This window comes from Lasioglossum baleicum, chromosome 15 (assembly GCF_051020765.1).
Source record: "Lasioglossum baleicum chromosome 15, iyLasBale1, whole genome shotgun sequence".
Classification (NCBI taxonomy): domain Eukaryota; kingdom Metazoa; phylum Arthropoda; class Insecta; order Hymenoptera; family Halictidae; genus Lasioglossum; species Lasioglossum baleicum.
The window spans coordinates 3,719,465-3,740,242 of record NC_134943.1 but is presented as its reverse complement, the minus strand read 5'-3'; the positions used below and the strand labels follow the sequence as shown (position 1 = coordinate 3,740,242).

The 20,778-nt window shown below is 38.5% G+C and overlaps 2 protein-coding genes across 7 annotated transcripts in view; both read left to right on the top strand.

Annotated features, from left to right (window-relative positions):
* Nucleotides 1–16,197, top strand: part of Tusp (WD40 superfamily protein Tusp) — a 59,365-nt gene extending 43,168 nt beyond the window's left edge. The window contains exons 3-17 of one of the 3 annotated variants that reach the window (XM_076439949.1): nt 2,901–3,083; nt 4,171–4,278; nt 4,813–4,978; nt 5,804–6,072; nt 6,165–6,253; nt 6,335–6,469; nt 6,797–7,199; nt 7,732–7,909; nt 7,984–8,691; nt 8,824–9,541; nt 9,675–9,788; nt 9,942–10,164; nt 10,378–10,557; nt 10,639–10,786; nt 11,529–16,197. In XM_076439949.1, the coding sequence (XP_076296064.1) occupies nt 2,901–3,083; nt 4,171–4,278; nt 4,813–4,978; nt 5,804–6,072; nt 6,165–6,253; nt 6,335–6,469; nt 6,797–7,199; nt 7,732–7,909; nt 7,984–8,691; nt 8,824–9,541; nt 9,675–9,788; nt 9,942–10,164; nt 10,378–10,557; nt 10,639–10,755 (3,591 nt within the window). In that variant the 3' untranslated portion in view covers nt 10,756–10,786; nt 11,529–16,197. Of the gene's footprint in view, nt 1–2,900; nt 3,084–4,170; nt 4,279–4,812; nt 4,979–5,803; nt 6,073–6,164; nt 6,254–6,334; nt 6,470–6,796; nt 7,200–7,731; nt 7,910–7,983; nt 9,542–9,674; nt 9,789–9,941; nt 10,165–10,377; nt 10,558–10,638; nt 10,787–11,528 lie in introns of all 3 variants that reach the window. The other 2 variants (XM_076439947.1, XM_076439946.1) reach the window with 2 other exon arrangements.
* A 481-nt stretch (nt 16,198–16,678) lies between these two features.
* Sply (Sphingosine-1-phosphate lyase) lies at nt 16,679–20,501 on the top strand. Of its 4 annotated transcripts, XM_076439953.1 has the most exons (10): nt 16,708–17,009; nt 17,077–17,113; nt 17,301–17,448; nt 17,769–17,984; nt 18,053–18,261; nt 18,319–18,555; nt 18,627–18,836; nt 19,106–19,344; nt 19,486–19,753; nt 19,816–20,501. In XM_076439953.1, the coding sequence occupies exons 3-10, from the start codon at nt 17,307–17,309 to the stop codon at nt 19,942–19,944; spliced, it is 1,650 nt and encodes a 549-aa protein (XP_076296068.1). In that variant the 5' UTR covers nt 16,708–17,009; nt 17,077–17,113; nt 17,301–17,306; the 3' UTR covers nt 19,945–20,501. The 4 variants fall into 4 exon arrangements, with proteins under 4 accessions (XP_076296067.1, XP_076296068.1, XP_076296065.1 ...); XM_076439952.1 differs by lacking the exons at nt 16,708–17,009; nt 17,077–17,113 and adding an exon at nt 16,679–16,696; XM_076439950.1 differs by lacking the exon at nt 17,077–17,113.
* Nucleotides 20,502–20,778: the final 277 nt, after the last annotated feature.

The following is a 20,778-nucleotide window of genomic DNA, read 5'->3' as shown; positions in this document are numbered from 1 at the left end:
ACGAAAGAAATTGTTCTTCTATGATATTCCTCCTTCGATACCATTTAAATTATGCCATAAATATATTTTGTGCCATTAAAAATAAAGGAGATATTAAGATGGCCTCCTTCATCTGAGACTGAGACTGAGAAAAATTTCAAAAGTGGTATTTACAATGTTGGGAATTTTTATTTGATCTGTTACTTGATCAACGCTAAGCCTGATTCTTTCAGTATAATGGATGAAAACGAATGCCCGAGCTTTTATTTAGGCAAAGTCAATAAATGTGCCTTAGGGGAACAGACAGGCAATAGTCGTAAAAAAAGAATAGATAGGCTAGTCCTTTATTTTCTTGTCTCCTCAAATCCCTGTAATCGGGATTTGCAGCTGGATCAAGACGAAACGATAAAACTATAAAAAGATAAAACGATCAAGCATTCTCAAGCTCTAGCACGTACCAACAAGGTGTGAAAAATTAACAATGAATTTTTCCTTTGATCTTGACTCTATAAGATGCTAAGCGAGCATAAAAAGTTAATGAGAATGTGTGACTTCTTTTCTTATTTAAAGAAAATTGAATACGAATTTGGACAGTATTATAACGAAAAAATGGAACAACTACGAGTTCGAATCTTTTCGTAAGACCCGAATCGTCTTTGATCATACGAGTGTAATATACATATGTACTTCCTCGATGAAAAGATGCTCAAGCGAGCGAGTACAGTGCAAGCAACGGAAGGTGTCTATTCCCCAGAGACCGGTAGGATCAAAAGATAGGTATCGTTTACCCGTAATACTATAGGCCTTTGAGCGAAATTATTTTAGTAAGTGATAGTGAAGCGTCAACACATTACGATTCTGTGGATTTTAAGCAGAAACTGATCAAAAGTCGTATTTTCACCATTTTTAACCGCTCGTGTGTATGTCAATCGATTTCGATGAAATTTTCGGCAGGTGTGTAACTACTATAGATCCACAAAACATATATTTTAAATTTTTATTAAGGGCCCAAATAAAAAAGTTTTAAAAAGTGCCTTTTTTATTTTTGCATGCAACCTTGTAAATTGTAATTTTTAGAAAATATTTTTGCACATCTTTCAGTAAACCAATGCTTCTAATTGCTTACAAAAACATCGGGTCATTTGGTATAATTATAAAAAAGTTATTCTGTTTTAAAGGGTGTACGGAGACTTATTTTACTGAGTGTACATTACTTTGTCACGCTAATAACAGGAAGGTTGAATCTACTTAGCATCTTGGAGATCAACTTATTACTGCACTGACCTAGTCTGAGCAAAGCAATTACCGCTGCAAGAGGTAATCTACGGTGCAAGAGATTTCTTTTCTACAATTTCATACCTTTCTATTCTCTTTGCAAAGAAAAACTTTAAACATTCTCGCTTGTTTGAAAACCTTTAACGCTCCGAGCTCCCGAGGCTGGAAACGATTTAAAAGCTATTTAATCGACGGTAACTTTTTACATCTCAATAATTACTTTTCACGAAAGAAAAATATTTAACTTAAAGTTTATCTTCTAAAGATTATTTTGTAAATATTAATTTAAGCAAAGATGGATGTATTTATGCAGATTTATTAAAAGCTTTATAATTAAGTGTCGTCCCACACGGTCTATTCAAATTCTCAATGTAAATATAAATTCAATTCAATTGAAAGTGCACGTTTCAATCACTGTTCATAACAAGTTACGTTACACGTATAAATAGAAACTTAACTAAATCCAGTTTAAATATTCGTAATGATTAAGCGCCATGTTTCAAAACACCTATTGCTTTGAATGACATGTGTATATTTTCCTTTATAAAGTCGTTTATATCGAATGAGACTTTAATTTATATACATTTTTATAATGTTTCTAGAAGACATTAAAAAGTATATTCTGTAGAATTGTTTCGGATATTGGTTTAGCTGTCAATGTGTGAAGATTTCGTTCAAATAACATTGAGTACACCTCGATAAAACGCTCCGTGTTCGAAGTTCGTCGCTGAAGGCAAATTGTGCTATGAATAACGTACCATGTTGTCCGAGACCTTGATGCTTTCAGACTGTGTGTAGCCAACTGACCTAGAATTTCATGTGAATTAAAGGTTAGTCCTAGAACACTCTGCGTGGGAATAACGCACCCAAAGGATTGTTAATTTGACGCAAAACGCAAAGTACGTTCATCAGAGTCGGAAAAATATCGTAATTTGATATCGATAATCTGGACGCTTCCGCGTTTAGAGCTTTCGAAATCGTAACTTAACAATTAATAGACGGGGAAAAATCGGCTTCTTTCAAACGCAAAGGAGTAAAATGAATATACATGTATTCATAGCGATGTGTGCAACCTTGACTTGGTTTTGTTAGAAGCTATCTTCTTAGAACTAAACCCTAATTACTCTTTACAGTAATTTTTAAATTACTTTCTCTCCGAACCTTCACTTTGTTAGAAACTACGGTCTGTCTTGGTCTTGAAAACTTCTTGGGATTTCAGGGCATGAACTAGTTAACGAAATGCTTCAGTTCTGTTTCGAAATAGTATGTCATAGAATTTTTTTAAATTGGAGGGACAATTTTTTTATGGTTAATTAGCTGGATATATTTTGATATTGCAGCTTATATGTATAATGTCTACGTTTATCGGAGCAGTGTTAAAATAGTACTTTTGACATTTTTTACAAAAACTGTAACTGAGATTTCGTTGCAAACTAATAAGATATACATTTAATATCACTCCTGGCAATTTCTATTTATTAGTACAGTATGATGAAAATTCCTTTTCCATTTGGAAATAATATTTAAATTTAGCAAAAAGATTTTTAAGCGGCACTAAATGGTATAAGATCTTTGCGTTTACTATTTAGTCTGTTTTTTAGACGTTTCTGCAATCGTATAAAAGGAAGATTTATTTCGTTTTCCAGGTGATACTCGTGAAATGGAACGAGCCTTACCAGAAGTTAGCTTCGTGCGACAGTTCCGGTGTCATTTTCGTGTGGATCAAGTACGAGGGAAGATGGAGTATAGAACTGATCAACGACAGAAGTACTCCAGTCACGCATTTCTCTTGGTCACACGACGGTCGGATGGCTCTCATATGTTACAGGGTAAACAGTTTCCATTGGACCGTCCACATGTTTAATAATACATACTCGTGTGCAGCGACACATATTAATGAAACGCTTTTGATCCGAATTTGCTGTGGAATCTAGCTACGTAATATCTAGCTATGAACACTTTAGAGCGGTTTAAATTTACAAGAATTGCTGAAAGAATTAGGGGAACAAACCTAGTAAATTTTGATAAACCAATTATGTTGCGGATTATACGTATGAGACTGTATGTATACACGCGGAATTTAATTCTGAAACATGGTCGGAGTAGCTTCAGACAGTGCTTATAGGAATTCCCGTTGGGACAGCCTAACACGGCTGCGATAATATTTCAAGATTAAATTCCGCGTATATACATTATTCATAGTTTCACCTAGGGAACTTGAACAGAGTACTAAGGGTCAGTAAGATCCGATCCCGAACATGGACCTTGGCCGTTCGATGTTGCACCCCGTCCCCAACATTTTTATGTGTCAACGGACAAAAAGAGGTACAAGACCAAATATTGGTCAGGCAGTCAGATATACCGACTACGTTTCAAATGGAGCCAAAGTTGGTGCCAACTTTTGAATCAGGCATGGACGCGAAGTTGGCCTCAATGACGTTGGCGCCAATTCTCCGTGTATGAATCCAACATTAACGGAATGTCTCGGCGCTAGTTCCGATAATAAAGCTTCAATCACGAGTTTAATCTATCGGAAAAATTATATTTCTCACAGAACACCAAATGAAATGTACATTTATTTTTCTATCGATTCCCAGAAGTTTCTGATGAAAATTGAATTTTTGCATCATGGCGGACTAATATACTAATGATGTTTGTGAGAAATTGTGAGAGCTACGAATTTGTATTAGCGATAAATTAATGTTTGCTTTAATAAGTGTATTTTGTACACTATAAATTTATGCATAATTGTGCAAACACAATTATTGCACGTAATTAATGTGATAGACTTTATCGACACTCTTCCCGACTCTGTTTAAAATTATAAAGCTTTGAACATACATTTTAAGTTCGATGATACAGAATTGATTTCATCTGAATGGAGTAAAAGAAATCAATGAATTTTCCTGTTCACAGGACGGCTTCGTGCTCGTGGGCAGTGTCGCGGGCCAAAGGTACTGGTCATCGATGTTGAACGACAAAGCTACTATTACTTGTGGTATTTGGACACCGGATGATCAACAGGTATATCACACAGAAACATACTACAACCTTACATCATGTACTACATGCCAGTATGATTTCGGACAAGTTTTAATTCGAACACGTCTTCCTTGAATGGAATATTGAGTACGTTGCGTGCCAACCTTGCACTCATAAAAGTTCCATAGAAGCCTTTTTAATTAAAACGATGGAAACCACATACACCGAGATTGACTTTAAAACTAATTCCAGTTCTGAGGCCTGAATGCATTTAAAGCCAAATTTGTTATTTTGCATTTTATACAGAATGTCAATTAAAAGTTAATTCATTAACTGCATTATTTGGTCATGGGCAAGTTAACAAAATGACACGCTTGTCAGAATTATTTGTAAAACTTTTCTAATTGTATGCATCTATTAAGTGTGATCTTTTAAAATCGATTTCCGGGTAAATGTCGTTTCAGTGTAACATACGGACACCCTGTATGTTCTACAGTTCCTAAATACATGTTTCGTAGAGCAGAATTATTAAGTATATACAATTTACTTTATTTATATACAATATTGCGACCGCAGGTATATTTTGGGACTACAGCGGGGCAATTAATAGTAATGGACGTTCACGGTGCAATGGTGTCGGAAGTGCAATTAGCAGCCGGTGTCACTTCAATGGCTTGGAGCGCGGAGAAGTTCATCATGGAAGAAGGAGACGACGATTTAACGAACGACAGAACTCATAGAGGTATTATACAATACTTCATTAATGTTCTGCTAGAAAATGATAAATCCTAAAGAGTTTTATCTGGTCCTCGAGTCCAATAAGAGTCCAATCGCCTCTATAATAATCCTTCAAATTTCCAATATTTTACAAAACCACTTTTATCGAAAACAAAATAGTACACATAAAACAATTTATTTTTCTATTAAGCTCTTTGGATCGCAATTTCCTGTTCTGGATGCAGTAGATTTTTTAATTTCTCAATGACTTTACTGCACCGTGACGTACCTGTACGTGATGTACAATATTTTGTATGTAGCAGGAGCATGTGGGGGTTAATTCCAATTATTCCTTTTCAATCTAATTTTCCATTAAAAATCATCTTTCATTCAATACCATCAGGTTACATCAGCACATACCATCATACAGCACTCTGCACACTTTTCCTGCATAGCTTCCAAATGAATTATTGAAGCATTTCGTCATATTTTATTAAACCAATGAAAAATTAACTGGCGCGTTTCCCTGCCTCCCGCGGCATTTAAACGAACATCGATAACATTTATTAATACGTGACTCACGGGCATCCACGTATTATGCAGATTACTTAAAACAGATTAGCGAGGAAACAGCATTAATCATGCAGCTTTAATAGAGCCAGGGGGAGAATTAAATCGAGAGAGAGAGAGAAAGAGAGAGGGAGGCAGGGACACAAAGATTCCCCGTAGTTGCTTCGTAACTTTGTAACCTTCATTTACTGGAATATTCATTCCGGGCGTCTGTCGCGCCTCATTGACGCGATTCCCCGGGAGATTGCTCAATTAAGGAGCAAGAAATACGTTTTTGTAGACGAGCGGAATTACGTTCTTGCCGTTTGTCTGGCCGACGGGAACATCGTCATGCTGCGGTCTTTCGATGACGTGTCTCCGATCACGATCCGGACGAATCTAAGGGCGCCATTGCACGCGGAATGGAGCAACTCGCGAAAATTATTGGCGATCGCCGGAACGAAGGATTCGGATAGCTCTCAGGGCACTCCGCACGAGTACACGAATCTATTGAAGTTTTACTCGGACACCGGGGCTCTTGTGTACACCACCGCGATACCGTACACGCAAGTACGTATCTTTCCGCGAGAATGCCGGCTTATACGCTATCTAAGAGCATTGCGATCCTAATGCACATTAATTTCCCCTCTTATCGATGCCAGTGCCCAGTGTCGGCGCTTACGTGGGGCCACAACGATAGGAGACTTTTCGTTGCGACAGGAGCACGTGTTCACGCGGCCTGGGTGTCAAGGTAATTCATGCCGCGCGTTATTATTATTATATAGCCCCATTTCTCATGATAACGCGATTATGAAATACGTTCCGTCCACAGACGAGTCGGCTCGCTGCAGCTGTTGTCGCGTTTAGCAGTCAGAGCTGCGCTAACTAGGGAATCCAGTGTTCAACAGCTTCCATTGCCACCGAGATTGAGAGCGTCCGTGGCTGCACTTTTCGCTAGTACAATAAGGTAATCGATAAACACGTTGACGGTCCCACTGATGTCCCTAAAATAATTATTTAATAACGCAAGAATAGAACGGAAAGTTTGTTTCAATGTATTCGGGTTTCTCGCGCGAAAATACTGTCCATAATCGAAAACCACGAACTGCACAAAGCCGTCAGCAAAGCAAGATGCTATTAATCAGATCAGACATGACCACTTTCGGTCGCACAAAAGTGCAAAGCGTCAAGTAACATTAGCCCCCGTCCCCTAACGCGATTTATACCTGAAAAGGTAACTTTACGTAACCAGTACGATTCGATCCGATTAGAAGATTGCGCAACCTGCTTTCAGATGTTCTGTGCCAGAACCAAGGGAGCTGAGGCGTTTCGTATCGCGTCCACCTCCTGGAGGAGGAAGGTTGCACTGCACTATGCTCAGACACGCAGTGGAGCCGGTTCCATGTTACACATTATACTTAGAATATCTTGGAGGGCTGGTGCCCCTCCTGAAGGGTAGGCGAACCAGCAAAATCAGGCCAGAGTTTGTAATATTCGATCCGCAGAGTCAGGACACTTTGCAAATCGTGGAGGATACGTCACAATGTCCGTCGTTTAGTGATGGATCCGATACGGAAAGGGACACGGCCGATTTATGCGGTTCGCCGAGAAACAAACGGAAGAATAGGAGAAAAAGAGGCGAGGACAAGTCGAACGAGGAGAATGATGATCTCACTTACGTGGACACTCTGCCCGAGGTAAAGTTTTACTTGACGATTCTGTGCACGACCCTTTGCATTTCGAGGGGTGAGCAAAACTGATCACCTAAACCGGTCACCAAAATAAAAATTGTCCCCATCGATCGCAAAATATAGGAACCAAGTAGCAATATCCTTTTCCGTTATTTTTTAATCTGGTGACTCGGTATCGCGTGATCCATACTAGCAATTACACAGTCGAAGACAAAAATGTCGTTAGTTTTTTCTTCGCCATTTCGACCAATGATAAATTTCATATACATTTCTTAGCAAACTAATTCTTTTGACATCTCAGAAAATCTCACTTAATTTTGCCCCGACTGTATATCGAGACGTTACTGTATTTGTCACACGCGAACCTCTCCCCGAGGACTTTTTAAGGTGTGTATCGGCGACAATCCCCTAAAAGAAAACAGGGTTCGAAGCAAGAGGAATTGCGTGATGTAGCAAAGTTTAACGAGCCCTTTCGGTCTTAGAGTACCGCGGAGGTAGTCGCGTGACCGCCAGTGTCACAAGACGTATCTGTTTGTAGCACGCGAGGCTCGTCGAAGTAACGTCTAATATCTGGGGCACGAAATTCAAGTTTCACGGATTGGCAGACTCGGTGCCCGCGAACCTGGGTCAAGTTACCTATCGAACGTCACTGCTGCATTTGCAACCGCGGCAAATGACTCTGGTGATGACGGAGTTGCGTGACGACGTTCCGGCAGGTACGTTCTTGGATCAACCAACATCGTAAAACAAAGTTATCGGGACTTATTGTCTACTGACTGGCTATTTTCAGGTCCAGACCCCACCTTCAACCCTAATCTGTTCTCCGAGGACGAAGAGGAGACGTTCCAGGAGCTGCAAGGAGCTTCCAGGAGCACAACGGATGCACAACCACCACCGATCGCGCCGATGACGCCTCGCAACGCACGACTGAACTCGAATCGTCCGAAATCTCAAATTTCCAATCAATTCATGGCCAACGAAGCCCTACCCACCACGCTGTCCAGGGTCGAGAACTACGAGAACGAGCTACCCTACGTAGACCTGCAGGAAATAGGGAATTTGTACGACAACCTGAGAACCGCCTCCGCGAACACCTACAGGACCCCACCTAGACACAATCAACCCAGATGTTGCGACGTCCCAGCCCTTCAATCCCCTAAAAACGCGGTCGCACCCACACAAACGATCATCGCGACATCGAACACGGGGACCGACTACGCGAACAACATCCAACGAATGAAAACCGTTCTGGCCGACCAGCAGGCTGGTATGGTCACGAAGAAGGAGCTGGAGAACAACAAGTTCAATCACATCACTCAGGACGACAAATCCGTGCTATCATCCTGTCCGACGACGATCATGTCCATACACAACGGCCAAAGTCCCGGTGCGGAAGCGTCGAGCAGCCGCGATTGCCCGCAAAGTTCTATCGTGAACGGTTTGGACAATAACAACAGTTGTTCCCAGCCCCAGGCGATCTTCTTAAACGGTGTTCAGGGTAGGAAAAGTAGTCACAACTCCGGCAACGGCGCGACAGCTTTGAGCCACGGGCAGAGCAACGGTGCTTTCAGCAAAAACGGTATACACTTGGCCAGTAACCATTCGCCCGCGTGTTCTTATCAATTTCCAGAGAACATCGAGCAGTGCGTCGGCCAGGCCTGCTCGCACTGCAACGCCAAGTTCAAAGACTTCAAGTTGCACGAGTCGTGCGGAAAAACGAACGCCAGCTACTTGCCCACCTGCAGCTCGAGCAGCAGGGCCGAGGAGATGCGTTTCATCGACGACGAGACTCGCGGAGAAGCTGTGGCCTTGGAACAGGCCAGAGGTGTTCACAGAACACCCACGGTTGTCAGTATCGGTCGCCTTTGCGTGAATGATTCTATAGTCAGAAGCTGCAGCGTCGGTTACCTGGACATGGTCGACGCGCAGATGGTCCCTTGCGACGTCGCTCTGAAGATGCTCAGGAAAGAGGCACCTAACAAGAGGCTGGTCCTCGTATCGAGGAAAACCAAGAGGAGAAAAAAGAACAAGACTCAACTGGAGATAGGACAGCAGACGTCCAAGTCCCCGAGACTTCGCAACTGTGGTAAATCAAGAAGTTTGGATTCTAGTGATATATTCCCCGTGAACGATCATGTGGCTGCTCCGCCGAAATTGCCTGAACACATCGAAGAGGCGCCGGGGGTTAGCAATGCGGAAATCACCGAGGCTAAGAGCAACGAGTCCTTGGAGAAGACACCCGACGCGACTGAGGTGTCCGCTGAATGCGCGAAACGAGTCGCCGACGCTAGCACCGCGAATCCTCCTGCTAAACCGAGCCGATTAGAAAATCCTAATTCGCCCGCTAGGTGAGTTTAGTTCTATCTCATCTTTGTCGTAAATGCATAAAATCCTCAGCCTGATTGAACAGAACTGTTGTACAAACATCTGCAGTTTAGATATTAATTCTTATTAATTCTTTTTTGATGTTATGCTCTACAGAGGCTCTAGTCCAAGCGGTTCACTAGCGTCATCATTAGACGGGCTTGCAGCTCGACTGCGAGATTTTGATGAAAGTCATTCTTTGCCACCACCGTCACCTCGTCCATCGTCTAGGTGAATACCAATTGTCTATATCTTATTGGAATAATCTAAGAACGATTTAATATATCGAACAACATTAAAGAATATTTCAGTTTAGTTAATCTTCTCAGTTCTCAACTTCTTCAAAGAATCTACTAATTTATCAACGAAAAATCTATTTCTTAGATTGCCTAGAAGTTCTCCTAGTAGCCCAGCACCCTCGAAGAAAGGAAAAAGACCGGCGTCAGCGTCACCAATTAGGAGACGACTTCTATCAAGTCCCTTATTAAGCAGAAAAACACGAAAAAGCCGGGGCGAAAGCTCGGACGAGGAAGGCCTGCTCCCAGATGATTCGTCGATGAACTACAGAGACCTTGAAACCTTTCAGAAGGCGCAGTTACGTCAAAAGGTCCGTAAAAACAGTAACAATGCCACGAGATTTCAAAGAAAAATACATTTCACATATTTTATATTTATATTTGCATTAATCTTAAGAATTGCACTGTGATTCCTTTTCAAATTGTCTAGAGTCAATTACATTGAGAATACTGTTATCATAGTAGCAATTAGAACACATAAACATATGTTACGATGACAATGCATTTATAACAACGATGCATAGTTAAAGCAGAAGGGTGCGGGAATATCTGGCCACAAATCGGAAGCGGTGAAACGGGAACTGGTGATGCATAATAAGGCACCAATGTGGAACGAAGCGAGCCAAGTATATCAACTGGATTTTGGTGGCAGAGTGACACAAGAAAGCGCGAAGAATTTTCAAATAGAATTCAAGGGCCGACAGGTACGAAAACAAGCTTTTAATGGAATTTCCGTTTTTCCCATACACGACCGAGTAACTACATTCGTTCCAATTTCCTATCAGGTCATGCAATTTGGGAGGATAGATGGGAACGCCTACACACTAGATTTCCAATATCCTTTTAGTGCATTACAAGCATTCGCTGTTGCCTTGGCGAATGTTACACAACGGCTCAAGTAACTGACAGTCTTCGGTATGCCATTTGATACAAGTATGTAAATAACTCTAATTATGTACATTACATTGTGATACACGATACACCCACTCTCTGTGCTCGTGCAATAGAGATTATGCGTATGAATATTTAACGTGTAAGGTAGACATATATCTCATAAATGTGCAATTTTGTACAATTTTACATAAACATTTATACACTTACATGCTTGCTGTAATATTTGTACGATTATATCAATCCTGAACAAATTCCAAATTAAATTCGATTGAATCAGGAAACAAAATTGTTAAATATTGTACAAATGAAATAATAACTTCTTAAAAATAATATGTCTGATTTAACATTATATAGTGCATAATAAAACTGCACTTTTGGTAAATTAGTCTCGCAAAGTCTACCTATGCATAGATAGACAAAATATATTTCTCGTTTTACTGAATATTTTTAATTGGAATAGGTTATCAGTAGACTGCAGATCTTTATGCAAAATAAAATTTTTATACATCAATAGTAAGCTATACGAGCTAAGTAAAAATTGATTTTCCTCATTAATGATTTTTATATGTTAAAAATTGTATATCGGCATTGTTAAACGTTTTTAATGTTTTTCCTGTTTTGAATTACACCTACTTATTTTTGTCATAAATGCATTAAAATTCGCAGTCTAGTTATCAGAAAATATTTTCACATACAACCAGTCTATGACTATCAATTAATTTAGCGATTGAAATTATATAGGTTCGGAAAATAGATGTTCTAATTGCAAACAAACTTGCAGGTTCGCGTGAGATTCGGAGTACGAGTACTAGGAGCAGCGCCCGAGATTCACGTTCTACCTAAAACGAAATATTCGTCCAACAAGTAAAAAAATAAAAGAAGAAAAATTAGCGAGTCGTAGGGAAATTAAAGCTGTAACAAAATACGCTACACATAGAACTGCAGAGGAGTAACGAAAAAAGACATCTTTAAGTACAGCTTCCGAGCGTGTAATAGAGCCACATGTCTTTCGATTATTAAAGCTAGTGACGGGCTAGAGTAAGACTTTAAGTAACCAAGTGATCGTTCAATGGGGGAGAAAGATGAAGGAAATCAGCCGTCGCCACAATAGAAAAATTTTTGCAAAGGAGTTGGAAGCATATGGCCTTGTGTGTAGCGTGTGGAGAACAAAAAGAAATTAAAGTGAGAGCACCTTCTTACGGGGCCTTACGTGAGGCCGTTAGAACCAACGCCTTCAAAGCTAAGAATAAGTACTTCGATACTTCGAGTTAGTACTTCGCCTCTTACCGCGAGGCCCGTTGTGAAAACGATTCGAACCCGAGCGGAAGGAGAGAGGCACGAAAGAGAGAAAGAAGGATAGAAAACGAAAAAAGGGGAGGGGAGGAAAGAGTTTGTGGCTAGGGAACCGTGGTAAAAAAAAAATAAGATTTCGTTGAAAAATGCTTCTTCGCCGTACCGTCCAAAGATATTTCGTTTCTCCCAACTTCGAGTGCTCATTTTTGTATAGTTTATGCGACACGTTGGAGTCTAGTAATGCTGTTGAAAGTTCACCTCGTTCATTTTTGCGGTCCGCCGGATGTATTCGAATTTTATATACACGTATATGTATATTGACGGACTCGCACATTCACGCGAGCGTTTCATGTTGTTCGATTAAATGTTTCTTAACGCGTATTTAAATAAAACGATGAGAGCGAGAGCGAGAGAGAAAGAGAGAAAAACACACACACACACACACAGTTGAATAATCTCGTGACTCGAAGTGGTAAACTTTTTAACGTCCGGCCTGTATTCGTCCTCGTCGAAGCAGGACTGACGCGAGAGAGGTGGGGGTGGTTCTAGGAAAATGTTTAAGGGATGAAAAGTATTTCGCCTGTATGCCGATGCGGCCACGCGTCGAAACTAACTGTCGTGTGTACTTAACCCATGATCGTTGTATTTCATTCGCCTAATTGTAAGTAACGTGGATGATGAACGTCAGGCCTACGCGAGGAGCGATACTTTTTTCGAAATCTCGAGGTTGGGGCGCCTGAATCGATGATCGAGAAGAGGGGGCAGAGTGGTGTGTGTCGAAATCAAACTTAACTGGCCACTCGAGGCCCTTCTACCGTCACCCCCATAGAACAAGAGGTGGCCTTGAACGTACAGTTAAATTTGCAACTGCACTAGGGATACGATTCTAAATTTTCGTTGCTACGTAGATATACACAAACCAATAGTGCTATTGTGCTAATCAATACGTCATCGATCCTAGGAGATACGCGAATTCGTTGGAGAACGAGAAGAACTTCAAAGTCGGATTGAAGAATTGACGTGGCTGAAAGCAGAAAACCTTCAGCTTGTTTTCTCGTGTACTTAATCGTGGCCAGAAGCGTTTTCGTTCGTTTTTTATCGTGTGATCGTCGTCTCCGTGAAGTATAGTTCAATGTTATTCGGTTCTATTTGAATGTGAATCGCGGCATACGCTTCATTCTATTAGCTAAATTCTGAATATGAGAATTCCTTACTTAGAAAATCTGATATTAAGACGTGGTCGAAGTCAATTCTTTCTATAGTCCGGCTAAACACGTAGAAACCAACAGAGTGTCTTATCCATGTTGTGACCATAATTTTTCAGGATTACACTAATTGTTTGGATAACCTCCGAATAGGATAAGAGTCTACAAACGTTTTATACAGGGTGACTCACACAACTACGAGCCATAGCTTTTTCTTTTGGTTGAAATTAAAAAATAAAAGTTACAGGAGAAAGGGAACTGATTCAAAGTGGACTACAAATTCAATAAAAATGGTTTCCATTTTTAAAAGAACAGTGCAACTAGTAAGTACACATGCATTATCGCAGTTACGAAAAGATGGGATTACGAATATTTAATCCACTTTGAATCATTAACCTTTTCTCTCTAACCATTTTTTCCGATTTCAACAAAAACATAGGTATGGCTTGTCATGGTCGCATGAATCACTCTGCATACTCAATTTAGAGATATTTTAGAACAAGCTTTTTTTCCGACCATATTTATAGCGAGTGTTCAGGCCGCCCCATACTCGTCAGTTAGCGATAGTCCTATGAATATTTATACACATATTGACAGTATCACTGGCAATATACATACATGTATAAATCCGCTAGGTCATACGATCGTTTTCGTTTCTAGGCAAACAGTTACGTCCTAAATTACTTAATGTCACCTGTAGCCGACAGCACGTACCTACGTAATGTATATCATACAGCGATCAATCAGTTTTACGTTCAACACACTGTTGCATTTGCACCGCGGAACATGAACAACAAACTCGTGGAAGAAGTATTATGCGAAAGGTCCTGTGGTTTGTGGTGGAATGACAAAATGTGGATTTTCGTATCGAAATTGTTTCATGTACAGTAGAACCTCGTTTATTGCGCGTAAACCTCGTTCGTTGCATACCAGCGATCCCCACCATGGAATCTGAAACTCGTAAGTGGGAAGACAGACCGCGCCTCTTCCGTAGCATAACGTCGATTTTTGCACGCATTCTCGATTCCGTTTCACGCAACGAGCGAGGTTCTACCGTAAATGTTATCCGTATCGACACTATAGAATATTTCCCTTCAAAATTGATATACCTCTGCTTAATATGTTTGATTGTACTTGGAGTTACACAGTTTTTTTCCGATTTCAAGTAAACAATTATTTTCGATCGATTCGGAGATACCGAGAACCGACGGAAGCTAACGCGTCAAAGTTATGGATTCGATCAGTTTTCTCGATAGGAGCTTGTCCGTTTCGAATTTTGCCACAACCTCGGGAGCGTTTTGTATGAGGAAGCCTTAGTTATAAAAAGCAACGAACACCTGGAACAAGAACGACGCACATTTTTAAAGCATCATGACAGACCGATCTAACCACGTGACGGTGGTTCGCAATCCTCTGATGATGACCATGAGTTCATACCTAATATGTATATCGGAGAACGTTTTGTATGAGACCCATATAGAGTTTCCTTTATTCATGAAAGCCGGATGTGTCCGAGGAGTCATTTTAAGAAAAATAAAGTGAGAAAATAATTACAAAAAAAAAATCGAAAAAGAAGAGGAAGACGAAGAAAAGAAACAAAGAATCACGTTATAATGAAAGTTCCACCGATGGTTAAATTTTCATACTTGCACGAAATTTTGATATAAAAAGATCCGCATCAATGTGACATACCTATTTTTAATATGCATACGTCCTTATTGCATCCGCCGAACAAAAAAACGGACTTAGGTCACGCAAGAAACAACGTTTCTCTCTAATCACCGTTCTTCGAGCACCATTGTTTCCCGGGGGCCCTGTTATTGTCGATTAAACGATCGACGCTGTGCTTATCGACGATCACTCAATCTTTTATTTCGATTTTCAATGTAATCCACGCAAAATTGGATTTCGGACGGATCGAGATCAATTAACTGCTCATAATCACTGAAGTGAGTTATCGTTGTGTGCGAGTTATCATCGAGTCACGCAATTTTTCACAAATTTCGAGCTGCTTTCTTACCATACATATTTGCCAAGAAAGTATTGTCAAGTCTAAAGTTAGTCGGACGTTGAACTAACTACGTGTTGATTTTTTCTCCACGCAAATCGTCGAATCAATTTACAATTGTAATTACAAAGTGTGAATTCGAAAGCATCACATTTGGTTGAAAATTAACTTAATGTATAAAAGAGGAAAGTATGAATCATTGAATTATACACTCTGTATACCATTTGAGGATAAGATATACGCAAATTCTTATTCTTGTTTTAATGGAGAAGATTTTTGATTCATTGTTGAGCTTGAGCAGTTAATTGAACGTGTTTTGATTAGTATTTGTTTCGGATCATCACCGAACGCTTATTTGGCAATGAATACAGTGCCTATACCTATACGTATAATTGAGAATGAAGCGATGATCTATGAGTTACAAAAGTGGCGTATGATACTGTCGGATGTTGCACAATGCTACTGTTGTACAGCAATTGTTATTTCACCGTATTATTGTACATGCAGAACACCGACCGAAGCGTTTGTAGCTGCTGGCGCCAATCGTGACTGACAGTTCGAAAATGTTCGGCCTAGCTCAAGTCAGACTATGTACGTTGATCCATAGGTGGTAGTCTTTCTTTTCGTTGATATATTCATATGTATAATTATGTTTCGTTCACGAGCGTAACGGATTTAAGTATATGCTTGTATAAATATGAAGAGAACAAAAATAAAAACGCTATGTCACGTGTGAACATTTGTGACTGAGTATTATATGATAACGACACGATATACATAGTGCGCAAGTCGTATCAGTATTGTTTTTTCTCCTGCGATGAGATTGTTGATTTGTCGTCTTAGTGCTGAACAATCATTCAGTATATGTGCAAGCAGATTTTGTTACCGAGTACATTGATGATTATCAGACATTTGTAAATAAAGAAAGAAATTCTACACGTCAACCGTGTTTTCATTCTAGCGTTCACCTAGTAATTGTAGTTGCTCGTTGTTTATAACTGAAAAATGAAAAAATTGACGCTGGATTTGCCAAGCCAATCAAAATGATATCGCATTTTTTATTTTGCAAGTTGCAATGATAGAAATAATTTTATGGAAAATAATTGGATAAGTTTAATTATTCAAACACCTGCACGTACTTATTTTATATCTTATTGTTTCTTCAAAGAGAAAAATGCAACTGAATGATAAATAATTAAAATATCAATTTTCGTACTTTCCTAAACCGTTTCTCGTGGTCTAATTATTATAAATAAATAAGAACTGTTCATGGGGGACAAAGATGTTGTATTTATTGTATCCCTCCTTCTCCTGCAAAGAAGAGTCCAAAGGCGCCATCTGTTTGGAATTTATTCCACGTGATAATATCACCATAGACACAGACGAGGTATTTACATTCTACCGTATCGGTCGGTACAAAACTGTTCGCATTATAGACTAATTGTAAGTCGGTGTCTTATAAGTATTTACCTGGTCTGTGATATCATATAAGTACGAGTCTGTGCGTAAACATGGGAATAATGGGGCTCTAAAACCTTACGAGCATGTGACAGAAAAGTACATTCGGTGATTGGTCTACTCCTATACCTCTCTCGTCTGTGGTCGTACGAATAACTTATCTTTGAAAACCATTGTGTCGTTGTGTTGTTATCTTTTGTATTCGTTTGTGAAATCATATTTTACCATTCTACGGGTACCTCTTGTGATGCATGGTTGTGTTTTGTTTTAACATAAAGCGTAGTCGAAAAACGTATAGGTACGTATTTAATAATTCAGAGACTGTTTTAATACATATTCTTAGTTTTATAAATAGAACTTTATAGATATGATAAACATGAGCCCACGGTGACTGTTATTTGAGTAAGTAGATAGCAGAATGGAATAAATTGTGCACCAGAAAGTGACAAAGAGAACTCTGTCGAAAGTGAGAATTTATGTCACAGAGCGAGATAGAATTACTAAAATTGTATTGTTATTTAGACAAATTTGTTTTCATGATTACTTTCTTACGATAAATCCTACTAACACGCGTATTTCTTTGTTTCAGATAAGCATGTCTGCTTTTGGTTTAAATATTCTGAAGGACTTTGTAAATAACAGTTTTCAAGGCAAAGAACCATGGCAAATAGCAGCCACAACAAGTATAACTATCCTCACAGGAGTTTGGCTGTGGAACTTTGTTTTCCAAGCTGAAAGTACTAATTTTGTTTAACATTTTGCATGTTTAACCCCTTGCCTTACAATTTCGTGTCAGATTCGTGATGAAGCTTTTGAACAGAGTCTAATAAATATATATGTATGTTAATAATTTCCTTTAAACCAAGATGAAATTCTATTTTAATTTCATTAATGTATATGTAGTTACTGAAGAACATGTAGGCATACAATAGATATAATTTTTCTTCTATTGTAGGAAATTACAAATTACAAAGAAAGTTCTAATCACTGAAACCGTAAGGCAAGTGGTTAAAGTATTATTCCAACTATATCAAATCTGTTTCATTTTGTTTTGTAGGCCTTACAGAAAGGGGGAAGAAGAAGCTCTTTAGTTTAAAAAATTATATACCTTGTATCCGAGAGAAAATTAATCAGGAATTGAATAATATAAATATATCATTCGAAAAGGAAGCTGTGCAAAGAATGAAACATGTTCCATTCATCATAAAGCTTCCAGATAATGGTTTAAACTCAGAGGAAATATTAGAAAAAGTAAAGCAGTCTATCCGATTAGGTAAAAGATACGAAAATTAACTCATTCGCATCTGTACTATACACAAATATTTATCTACTTCTGTTTAGGTGATTATGATTGGAAGAATGGCAAAGTATCTGGAGCTGTGTACAGGATTGATCAAGATCTAATAGAATTAATGGGAGATGTCTACTCATTTGCATCTTATACAAATCCTTTGCATCCTGATGTCTTCCCTGGTGTGTGCAAAATGGAAGCAGAAGTAGTTAGAATAGCATGCAATTTATTCCATGGGGACGAAGATTCTTGTGGCACGGTAAGCACTTATTAATATTAATGAGCATAATAAAATACAATAAGCTTTGTCTTTCAGATGACTACTGGTGGTACAGAGTCAATTCTATTGGCTTGCAAAACATATAGAGACTATGCAAAACACATAAAAGGTATCACGAAGCCAGACATGGTAGTACCAAGTACAGCTCATTCCGCTTTCGACAAAGCAGCTCAGTATTTAAACATTAAAGTTCGTTGTGTGCCTGTCAATCCACATAGTTATACAGTTGCTATCAAAGACATGGAAAAAGCTATATCAAGAAATACAGTAATGGTAAATCTCTTGCTACGTAACTCTTCAATTAAATTGATAAACATGATATTAATGTAACATGTGTGCAACAGTTAGTTGGTTCAACTCCTAATTTCCCATATGGAACAATGGACAACATTGAAGCAATTTCTAAGTTAGGAGTAAAATACAACATTCCAGTCCACGTTGATGCCTGCCTTGGTGGATTTCTGCTTTGTTTCATGCCTGAAGCAGGACACAAAGTGCCACCATTTGACTTCGAACTACCTGGAGTTACCAGTATATCGGCTGATACGCACAAGGTATATAAATAAGAAAATCATACAGGGTGTTTACGCTACTACTAGCTAGTGTTTGCCTTGCAAATAATAAATATTAGACATAAAATGAACGAGGAAAAAGTGTTTTATGCGAGGAATGTAATGGCGTATGTGATTTCTTGTGTTTCAAATGAAGGTGACCTTCAATTTCTTAAATTGAATGCTATATATTTTCTATACATATATGTATAACTCTATATGTTCATTTTCGTTGACTTTTGCATAAACATAAAATTCTGTTTTATTTTTAGTATGGATTTGCTCCTAAAGGATCTTCCATTATTCTTTATAGAAATAAAAAGTATAGGCATCATCAATATACTGTATCAACCGACTGGCCTGGCGGTATTTATGGATCTCCAACAGTAAATGGTTCAAGGGCTGGTGGAATTATAGCATCGTGCTGGGCCACTATGTTGTATTTCGGTTACAGTGGATATTTAGAAGCAACTAAGAAAATTATAGAAACTACTAAGTACATTGAACAGAGGTACGTGCTTTAATTCATTAGTTTTTCTTTTCTCTGATTATTCTGAGGAATCCCAATATTTTCGAGAACCCATCCCGATCCCGAATAAAATTCTTGTACACCTCTGATAGTAGATTGATAAATTTACAACTGATTTTACAGATTGAAGACAATGGATGGAATTTTTATTTTTGGTACCCCTGCTACCTCAGTTATCGCTCTGGGATCAAAAGATTTTGATATTTATAAGTTATCGGAAGCTTTAAATGTGAAGGGATGGAATTTAAATACACTTCAATTCCCTAGCGGTATACATCTTTGTGTTACTTACGTGCACACTGAACCTGGTGTTGCAGACCAATTTTTGAGCGATGTTAAGACGGAATTGAGCGTTATTCTGCAAAATCCAGAAGTACCTGTGCAGGGAAAGGTAAATATAATTGATAAATGTTGTTATAAATATTGCAATCTAAAACTAATAATGTTTTCTAGCTTGCTATGTACGGAATAACGCAGACTATACCCGATAGAAGTATTATTAGTGATTTTACAAAGTGCTACTTGGATTCCATGTACTACACACCCAAGGAAGAAACGGCGGTCACCGAGAGTCCACAATAAGCTGTTATAGCACAATTTGTTTAAGAAAAGTAACTTTAATCCATGGTGTCTGTTTCTACTAATGAATTACTATTATGAACTAATGTGATATGAATTGTATGAATGTTTTATCGTGATTTGTTTCTGAGAAAGAAGGATTTAGTTTATTGCTGCTCAAGTTGCGTGTATGAAGATGTAGTGAAAAAAAAACTACATACAATGCCATTTATATAATAATATTATTTTCGAATTACCTCTACATATTACATTTCACCAATGTAATATGAAAATAAACCTACTTTGTACAATAGATTTTTTGCCTCTGTGAGGAAACATACGAAAGTACAAAACGTTATTCTAATCGAGATTATTCCTTTTTGTAAAACATTTCGTAGAAACAAATAAAGAATAAAGCATTACGATATAATAGCAGTATCTTTGTATATTTTATATAGTACTTTGTTACACTTGTTTTTATAACACGAACATTTCATAAAGATCTGTATTTATAGTTTACTGTTATACGGAGATGTACTAAACTGAACTTAACAATTATAATAAAGGAAGTGCAAACACAATGCAAGCATCTTTATTTATAGTGAAATTCTTTCTACATGATGAATTTCTATTGCGTCCATGGTGATTCCTTTAAGGGGTAATTTTACAAAACAAAATAAGATGAAAATAAAGAGCGCCAGAGATGCACTTTCAAGTACATAACGTAATGCAATACTTGCATAGTAATCACATGAAAGAATTTGAGCATTCAATATGTGTATACTGTGGTATGATAAAAATTTTATCGAGGTTCAGGGATTATTTATGAGGGCAAATTCCGTCACGATCTCGTATCAC

Coding starts and splice junctions, on each gene's coding strand:
- Sply (XM_076439952.1), top strand. CDS start 17,307: ATGTCTGCTTTTGGTTTAAATATTCTGAAGGACTTTGTAAATAACAGT. Junction 17,449..17,768: donor CTTTGTTTTCCAAGCTGAAA/GTACTAATTTTG, acceptor TTTGTTTTGTAG/GCCTTACAGAAAGGGGGAAG. Junction 19,754..19,815: donor AAGTACCTGTGCAGGGAAAG/GTAAATATAATT, acceptor AATGTTTTCTAG/CTTGCTATGTACGGAATAAC.